This window comes from Eubalaena glacialis, chromosome 12 (genome assembly GCF_028564815.1).
Source record: "Eubalaena glacialis isolate mEubGla1 chromosome 12, mEubGla1.1.hap2.+ XY, whole genome shotgun sequence".
NCBI classification, from domain to species: Eukaryota; Metazoa; Chordata; class Mammalia; order Artiodactyla; family Balaenidae; genus Eubalaena; species Eubalaena glacialis.
The window spans coordinates 70,512,707-70,522,491 of record NC_083727.1 but is presented as its reverse complement, the minus strand read 5'-3'; the positions used below and the strand labels follow the sequence as shown (position 1 = coordinate 70,522,491).

Sequence of the window (9,785 nt, the reverse complement as noted above, 5' to 3'; positions counted from 1 at the left end):
TTTTAATGGAGTCCTTATTGCTCTTTTTTTTTTCTTGACCTACTTTCTTTTCAAGAGCTTTCATATAGAGCGTGTTTTATGTGGCGGTGATTTCTGTTGTGTGTAGGAGAGTCTTAAATCGCGGCGGAACAGATTAGTTGGCTATCACTTATTCCAGAAATGTTTTCGTGGTTTAAAAATCACCTGGTTCCAACGTCCACAATTTCACAGTCTGAAATCTTTTAAGCTATGCTTTTCATGAGTTTGCTCCGTTCTCCAGACTGAGGATTGGACCTCATTCTGCTCTGACCCAATTGTTATTTTTCTTTGTTGCCTCAACCCCCTAGAGATTGTGTTTCCAAGGGAGAGGCGTTCTTGGGACTGACGAGGAGGGGAGTGGGACGAGATCTGGTACCTCAGGCACTGGATCCCGCCTCCCCCTCCTGGTGAGAAGTCAGAGACATTTTGACAGTTCATAGTCCCGCTTTGGCTCTCACGCTCTTGGTCCATGGGTGGGTTTTACCTGCTCCCACTTCCCCTGCCTCTGGCCTGCCTTCGGGCCAATCGCAAATGCAGCCCTTGCCCCAGCCCACCTAGAGCTCTCCCTCACCCGTCCTCTTGGGGAACTGGGGCATATGTCCGTAGAAGGCTTCGGAGACTGGGGAAAGCCACGCCGGGATCCGGACGGTCGAGAAGACAGCCCCTCCCCAGGCTTTTCCCCGCGTCGCGGCGCTCACGTGACCGAGAACAGGCCTCCACCGGTCCGCCCATTTCGTCCGCTGCTGCCCACTTCCCGCTGGGGGTAAGTAAACCGCGGTTTTCCGCACCGCCCAACCCCGCCCTCCTCCTTTCCCCTTCCCTTCACCTCCCTCGGGTTCCCTCGCGCCACTCTCCCCGCCCCCCATCCTCCCCACCGGGCCCTTTGTACGTGCTCGGCGGCGTGCGAGCGCGCCCGGCACGTGACCCCGCCGAACGTGGCATTGTGTTATCACGTGACCCAGGTGCGTACGCGACGGAGCGGGGTGTGAAGATGGCGGACGAAGAGGCCGAGCAGGAGAGGTTGAGTCGCGGCGGAGGCGGCTGCGCCGCGGAGCTGCAGCGCCTGGGTGAGCGGCTCCAGGAGCTGGAGCGACAGCTGCGGGAGAGCCGGGTGCCGGCCGTGGAGGCGGCCACGGAGTACTGTCAGCAGCTGTGCCAGGTGAGGGCGCCTGGGGTCCCCTCCCCCTTTCCCCCTGCTAGAGGGGGAAGAGGGCGAGCGAGCGCTTGGCGGCCGTGCGGTGGTCCTCGCTGCCTTGGCATCGTCTGCGCCGCCGCCCGGGCGGGAGCGGGGGAGTACGAGGAAGGCGCCTTTGTGTGGCTGCCGTTGTGGCGGTTGTTGTCGGCGGCTCCCGGCTGGGGGAAGGGAGTTGTGGTCAGGGCGGAAAATCCCCCCTCCCCTTTCCTGCCCCGAACTCGGGACTGCGCGGTCCCCGCGGCCGAGAGATGCAGACTGCGAGGACTGGAGCCCTCTCCGCCGTAGGAGAGGGTAAGGGGGGAATGGAGGCCAGGTCCCCTTCCTCCTCCTCTTATTGTGCACTGGGGATTACCGCGCCCCCCGCCTCTGCGCCCCCGCTTCCCACTCCAACGGGCCTCCGCCCCCACTGGTTTGATTCCTTTGCCTCCTTTTGCTTTCATCCGTCCCGCCGCCGGCCCCGTTCTCGCTGTCTCCGGGCCTTTGTTGTTCGAGTTTCGCCTTAGGACTGAAGGGGCCTTTGTTGATGTTCCGAGGAGCAGTCCCCGCCGACCCCTTCTAGCTGGGCGAGACGTTCGGGGGTAGGCGGCGGGGAGGTTGTCCCTTCCTGCCTTTACTTGCTAGGAGCACCTCTTCCATGGTAAAGGTTGCTCTCCTCGGTGGAGAGAAGCTGTCCCTGTATGTGTATCCTAGGGTCGGATGTCCCTGTGCAGCGGCTTCGGCTTTTCCAGAGTCCGCTTCTCTTTTGCCTTCACCCTTGGAGGAGTGTGGTTTCCTCTCTGCCCTTCCTCTCCCGTCTCCCCACCCCCCTATTACTTGGAGCCTTCCCTGTTTGGCCTCCCGGTGGAACAGAGAAGACTGAGGTTCATGTGGACCCGTGCTCAGGTCAGTTTCAGGCCTTTCCTCCCTTTTCTTGCACAAGGACACTGCTTTCCAGTAACTGCGTTCTAACCAGGCTTTGGAATGTTAATAGCACTGTTTGCTTGATAGAAATCGGGGAGTTTGTGTCTACATTTGGACTTGATTACCTACCCTCCAGTTACGTTTGAAATTTCAAGGTGCTGCTGCTGGCTGTGGTCAAGATTTTGGTTAGATTATCTTCTTGAGGAAGAGAAAGAATTTATACGGGTCACATTTAGAGTTAGCTTGTGAACATGTCATGATACAGAAGTTGTTTCATTAAGATACTGAACTTGAGGTCGAACAATGGTGGACCGTTTTAGCATTTCAGAGTAGATCACATTTTCACTTAACTTTTGGCCTCCAAGTTCTGAAATCTTTCTTTATAAGATCAGGGATACTTGATCCCATACCAGAAATTCTCCATTGTTCTATGCACCTTATTGTCGCAAATTATTTGATGGCGGTTCATTATCTTAAAAAGCAAAACAACCAAAAACAAACAAAAAAACTTTGTGAGATTGCATGGTGACTTGTCTGGGAATAAATGCAAGGTGAAAGCCACCCACTTAAGGTAATATAGGTCTGGTGAATACCTATGGCATAATTAGAGATTCTATCATTCCTTTGAATCCTAGTTTTAAAGAATTGTTGAAATTTACTAATTTCACCATCCTGACCATAACCACTCATTCTTAATTGGTCTTTCAGATTTAAAAATTTATCGTAGATTAAAAAAAAAAACTTTAATAAGATGCCCATGAAAGGAACTCTTTCATTTGTAACTAAAATTAGCTTTTTAGTCAGTGAAAAGTATTAAAGTCTAGCTTTGCTGAAAGACATTTTTCAGGTAACAGTTTCCACTGATGCATTTAAGGCTTATTGCTGTAAATAGTCTTGACCAGCAATATTTAGAATCAGGATTAATAATTCTGGGAAAGTGGAATCTCATACAAGTTGGACTTAATTTGGAGGGTGTGCAACATCAGATATTTGTCACTTTAAAATTATTTTTAATGTATGAAACAGTATTTCTTTTTGTCAGCATGAAGGTAATTTCCTGTATTAGTTTTAAGTGATTAGTCTTACAACATGTAAATTGTTTTTATTGACCAGTGCTACATGAAATAGTAATAAAACAAATGCTGTGTTTGTGGATTTCAAAAATAATGACATATTGCATGCACTAAAATCCCACAATAATGTAAATGCATTTAAAAGTGATCTCCATTATTCGAATAGTAGAGTGTATCTGATGTTTAAAATCTCCTGTAGAACATTTATATATATATATATACACACATATATATATATATATATATATATATATACACACACACACACACACACACACATATACATGATAAGTTTCCAATTTGGTCTTGCCAGATGGGAGGTAACTTGAAACAGTTGTTTCTTTAAAATTGTATCATAGCCATTATTATTAACATTTTGCTACAAGTTGAGCAGAGCAGAGCAGTGGTTAACAATTACAGAATTTATTGGAGCAGTTTAAGAACAGTGCTAGAAATACTAGGAGCTAGAAATTATATCTACATTTCTAACCTGGAGATTATCATTTAACTTTTTCTATCTAAGCTTTTCCTGTAAAACTGGGGTATTCACATGCTTCAAGAAGGCAAAGATGAATAAATATTTGTCAGGGTTAGTGTGCTTCAGAGTTAATAGTCTGCAAGTGTTGATGCTTAGTGCTTTTAAATGTGAATTAGTTTATATTCTGAATTTTTACTTCAACAAAAGGTGAGTTTCTGGAGAATGTAGTGAAACCTACAGAAATAAAGTTGCTTACTCTTTCTAGTTTATAGATTTTTCTTTCCTTTTCAGTGAGGTGTAGGATAGTAACAGATTTCTTGAGTTCTGAGAAGTAAAATAGAAATGAAAAACATTTAAGTTTTTCTTATTGTTAACTGTATCGTTTTGCTGTTTATATTAGGTTGCTTCCTGGAAGCATGCCCCACTTTTATATGAACATTTGCTTAAAGCTTAAGAGTAAGAGGAAGGGAAGGTGGTAGAGGATGGGCATATGGGAGTATTTGTCAGAAAATCTTAGATTTCGTTATATCTTTACAAGCTAGCCGTAATCTGGATAATGTTTAATTTTCCTAAAAGCAAATTAGAATAAGAATATAGGATAACCAGAAATAATTTATTGCATTTATTTGTTTCAGTATCATTATATAAAAACAGATTGTAATTGGAACTTTTGGGACTGTTTATTGTATTAGACTAGGCCAGGATTCACTCACTCATTCAGCATTGTTATTGAATACCTACACCGAGGGCCAGGCAACCATGAGCATGGTCCCTGGCTTCAAGGATCTTACAGTCTCTGGAGGAAGGTAGACAAGTAATTGTAGTAAACTGTGATTTATATCTTTTATATGGAAGGTTATTTATTTGGGAGCTTGAACAGAAGCATTCCAATAGGAAAATTGTTCTAAAGGGATTTTAAAATGATTATTCATTTAAAAAGTTAAGCCATCGTAATAGTTGAAGAATGATTTGTTGGAGCATGGTGTTTGTTGACAGCATTACATACTGGACTGGATGACTCGTTGATTAATACATGAGTTGTGACTGTTTATGGTTGTTTACCGTTTGGTGACAATTATTTTAAAAGGTAGAATTGCAGTTGTGGAAATATGGTTGTGTATCATACACACACGCACGCTTCTTACCTTTGTTCATACCTTAATTCATATAAGCAGCTTCTCAACTGGGCATATACTTTTTCCCACTGCATTTCTCTCTTAAGGACATTTAGAAGCACGTGGGGTCAGTTGTTCGGTTACTGCAGTGACTGGGGATGTGATAACTGGCATTTAGTGCCCATGGGCCATGGATACTACATTTTCTGAAGTGACCAGGACAGTCCCACCCCATTAAAATTTATCCCTCTGCCTAAATACCCACAAGTGCCCTTTTGAGAAACAGTGACCAGAAAGAAGAATATATTAAGATTTTTTTTGTCCTTATGCTTTTTCATGTTAATATAGTTATATTAAGAAATGCAGTTAATCTGGAGCAGATCCAGGTCAGTGCTTTTCAACCATATATAAATGCACACACTGAGCTTCAGTGCACATTGAACTTGAAAATTTCTACTTTCTTAGCAGAAATTACGAGCAATTACTTAAACAATTACTAAAACAATTCACTTTTACTAGGTTAAGGAGGGTAGCAAAGTCAGCATACTTAGTTATCCTGATTAAAGCAGAGATTTGACCTTTTGATAAAAATTGAAATTCTGTGCTCTTAAGAAAGCATTTAATGCAAGGACTAGGTTTAAATGTTAGGGAATATAGGATACTGGAGACTCTAGTAGGATATAAACTAATAAGATAAGATTTAAATATCACTTCAAGATGACAACTGAAGAGATGTCAGAAGGCTGTGTATCATTAACATATTTGCTTTATTTTTTATTCCCCTTTTTAAAATTGAAAATGTGGTACGTTAAAATGGTTTTTAAAAATTCAAAGACCGAGAAAGGGCATACACTGAAAACTTGCTCTCCTTCCCACCCTAGGCCTCCAGTCACCTTCCACAAAGACAGTCCCCTAATAGTATTTTATGCATCTTCCCAGAAATGCTGTTTACTTTTTTTTTTTAATTAAAAAATCAGGACATACTGTATACTGCATCTTTTTCTTCACCAAAAAAAGGTATCTTTGAGATCATTCTGTAGCTGCCCACCTAAATCTATGGCTTTCTGTTTTAAACTGTGTAGTAAGTCTAGTCTGCAGCTGTGTCTAATCAGTTAATTGTTGGTGGTTATTTAGAAGAGTAAGTTAATTTTATGTGTAGTAATTTCAGTAGAGTTCAGAATAGGTAGTAAGCACATCAGGCTGGGGTATCAGACAGAAGGCTTTACTAAAAAGGTAGGATTTGACCTAGACCTTAATGCCTTTATTAACTGTGTTTAGTGCCTTATTGGTATAAGAAACAAATGAAATGAAAACTGTTGAGAGCTACTGTTTAAATTGTGCAGTTACAGTATATCTTTGTATATATTTCTTTCAACTATTTGATACAAGTTGATTCTTTTGTTTGCACGTTTTGCTTAGCTTTAAATGCAGAGGCAAGAATTTTGAAAATACTTAAATATTTTCCTTGAGAAACTCGACTTTCTTTTGATTATTAGAGACCATCTTAAGTTAATTTGTAGGTCACTTCAAATCAGAAGAAAAGATAGCTTGCTTGTTAATTAGTGATAATTACTTTAGGTATTGAGGGAGTAATAAGTCATTTAAACTTTAAAAGTTTAGGTAATGCTCAGGGGAAATAATTTATTAAGTGTTCGTAATTAGTATGATTGCATGCTGGAGATATTAAATTCTACTTTCCAGAATATACTTATACCAGTTTTAGCAAAGGAAAACTTTACCAAATTTTGCTTGCCTCCTTAACACTTCTTGATCCTAAATTAAAATGGGGGAAGGGAAGAGGTATTTTGCAGTTGCCATTCATGATATTTTATATGACTAATCTGCAAAACCAAGGATTTTTGAAAATGTATGGTCTTAACTGTATGAAACTGCTGCTGTACTTATTTTCCTGGAGATTCTGTCAAAGTTGAGAAATTACCTTATTTTTCCCAACTCCCACACGTAAATTCAGTTCATAAAATAAATCAATCAATGTGTGAGTAGCCTTGCTTATAAAATGGAAAGTTTACTTTTTATTAATGTGTTTGTCAGATATGCTGTGTAACTTTTAGCTATGTATTGTTTTCCAGGAGAGCCTCTTGATTCATTGTTTCTCTTATCATTTAGAGTTGCACAGTGCACCTCATAGGAAAAAATGTTACCTTTTCTCACCTTACATATATTTAGCCAAGAAGATTTGTTAAAGTTCAATCAGTTACATCTTAATTTATTTTAAACATATTGAAATTCCTCTTATATGGGAGCACTAAGGGAGCTATGGAGAATTATGGCGTGGATAGAGCTTACAAAATCTGGTACATATATTAATAGTTAAGTAATACTATTAGATAGTAAAGTATCTAGTGATTAATACAATAAGTAGAGTGTGAATTAAGAAAACTAGAGCATTTTAAAATTACTTACATTAGCTAAAAATTGAAAGGAAAGGAAAGGAAAACACTATTTACATTGGGTCTTGAATGTGGATAACTAAAGAGGGAAGGATGGGAGTAAACCTCAGAGAACTGGAACAACTTTTCAAACTGGCATCTTGGAGAAAAATGTCATGGGTTGGGATGAAAAATAGGATAGAAAAGGTAGATCAGAACCAGACTAAGGGTTAAAGATCCAAACCAAGGAATTTTAACTAATCCTGTAAGCGTAGATAATATATGGTTACATTTCTTAAAGACTTACCCTTCCAAGGTTGAAGCATTGAAATTTTAAAAAGTTCAGAATGTTAGAGCCTTTGGTTTTTCTTGAAGTATCCTGTGTCAGTTACTACCATGTAACAAACTACTCAAAAACACTGTGGCTTTAAAAGAACAGCCATTTTTATTACTGTTCTCAAGTCTATGGGTGTTTTGGGTCGTTCTGCAGTCAGCTGGTAGGTTGTCTGGGGCTGAATGATCCCAGATGGTCTCACTCATATGTCTTGTGGTTGGTGGGTTGGTTGAGGGGCCCCAGTTAAGTTGGCTCATCTCTGCTCCACTCTTACCCTCTAGTAACGTAGCCTGAATTTCTTTACTTTGCAGCAGGAAAGCCAGTTCTGTAGCACAACTGCTTTTCAAGCCTCTGCTTGTGTCATGTTCGCCATTGTCCCATTGGCTCAACAAATAGTCATACCCAGCCTCTTCGTGGGTACAGGGAGATGTGATTCTTCAGGGACCAATTTTATAACAGTTTATGACATATCCCACTTCTGTTTATTCTCCACTGCAATTCCGTGCACTTTTTTGGGTGAGATTTTAATTTTTTGTTTCTATAGCCCCACCTCTGCTTTCTTTTTTGTCACACATATTCTGTCATCAAAGCACATCTAGTTGCCCCTTTTCTCTTTGATTGGCAAAAGGCATTTCTATTCCTGCTTTCTAACCTAAATCTCCAAATAGAAGAAGGGCATCCCACTCCATCACTGTAACTTTGGAAAGTTTGTGGAACAACCTCTTATTTGCCGTGGTTCTTTACCTTAATATTAAACCTGGTCTGTATGTGGTGTTTTGTGTTGTCTCTACCTTGTACAGTTTAGTAATAACATCCTAGTTCTTGTCCTAATATTTGAACTTCTTTTTCCTTTTAACTGATGAACTTGCTTTTAACCTTCCATTCAGTTTGTGAAATTCCCCCAGCATCCTGCTTTTATCCTTCTACCTCAGTGGCAGTCCAGTACTCATGACAGTGTTTCTCAAATTTGTGTTTGCAGAAACCCAAGAGAGTCTGTAGATTTTAGAGTTACTCAGCTCAGAGTAAGATTAAGATGTAACTTTTTTTACATCACCACTTAGTTGTCCACTGAAACAAAATTATCACAAAAAAATACTTATCTTTACTGTGTGTGATGCATTCTATTTTCATTTACTATTATTGTTTTTAAAAGCTGCTCTTGATTTTATGATCCACTAATACGTCATAACCAAGAAATTGGAAAACACTGCTTATAGGGAGTTAATGGGCTCAATTCAGTAATAAGCACAAACATAGGTAGTCCTAAGTTGTAAGGTGGCCTTCTAGTCTAGTTGATTCAGAAAATTCATATGGTTTTATTTATGAGGAGCATCAAAATTAAAATACAATTTTAAATGACTGCTGAAAACCCAGCATATGTCCATGGAATCAATTTGAGAAATACTGGTACATAGGATCAAATCCAAATTTAAGCTTGAGCCCGGTGGTCTCCGTGCTCTATTGTTTACTTTTTTTTTTGTATTTTCACTGTTCAGCAGGAACTTTCTGCTCCATCTAAATTGTTCATTCCTCATTTTACTGCCTTTGTGACTTTGTTCAGAGGAGCAGTGTTATGCAGTGAAAAGTCAAATGGCTTTGGGTTCAAATAGGAGGTCCCCAACAATCAAGACAAGATTTTAGCTCATGCTTTGTCTGGGGTGAGGGTGAACCTTGGAGTTAGAGTCTAGACCAAACAGATTGAAGAGGAAGAGAATTAATTTTCAAAACAGGCACTGTTACGCTTTACTAACAATGAATTGTTTAATCTGAAGACTTGTGAGATCATAGGATTAAAAAGCGTTTAGTCTGTTTAAATGTCTGTTTACCCAAATTGCCTCTTAGGACCTCATCATTGCTATATAATACTTGTTCAGTATGACATTGATTTATCAGAAAATGTTCAGTTTTATTAGACATTTGTTTAGGAAGACTGAGATATATGGTTAAATGGCTAAAATGAAACAGTTCTTTAAAAAATGAATTTCAAATATATGGATAATATATTCGTTTGGAACATTTGGCATCCTTATTGATGCTTGACGTATAGGCAATGTTATGTTTTAAGTTTATCACTCCTAGATACAGATTTTACATTTAGAAAGAGGTAATCTAAATTTAAAAGTAGTAATTAATTGACTTGATCCCCATCCCAGTCATTTTGTTTGTTGGTTTTTTTGGATTGAACCTCCCCCGCCCCACTCCTCTGCAGTGAAAGCGTCCTGATCACTGGACCGCCCGGGAATTCCCTGCATGAAGATATTTTCTAGGAAGGGTTTCTGAGT

At 40.2% G+C, this 9,785-nt stretch overlaps 1 protein-coding gene across 2 annotated transcripts in view; it reads left to right on the top strand.

Moving 5' to 3' along the window:
* The first annotated feature begins 271 nt into the window (after positions 1 to 271).
* ZNF292 (zinc finger protein 292) overlaps positions 272 to 9,785 on the top strand; it is an 87,646-nt gene continuing 78,132 nt past the window's right edge. For both annotated transcript variants that reach the window (XM_061207260.1, XM_061207259.1), the window contains exons 1-2: positions 272 to 781; positions 981 to 1,177. In XM_061207260.1, the coding sequence (XP_061063243.1) occupies positions 1,010 to 1,177 (168 nt within the window). In that variant the 5' untranslated portion in view covers positions 272 to 781; positions 981 to 1,009. The remainder of the gene's footprint in view (positions 782 to 980; positions 1,178 to 9,785) is intronic.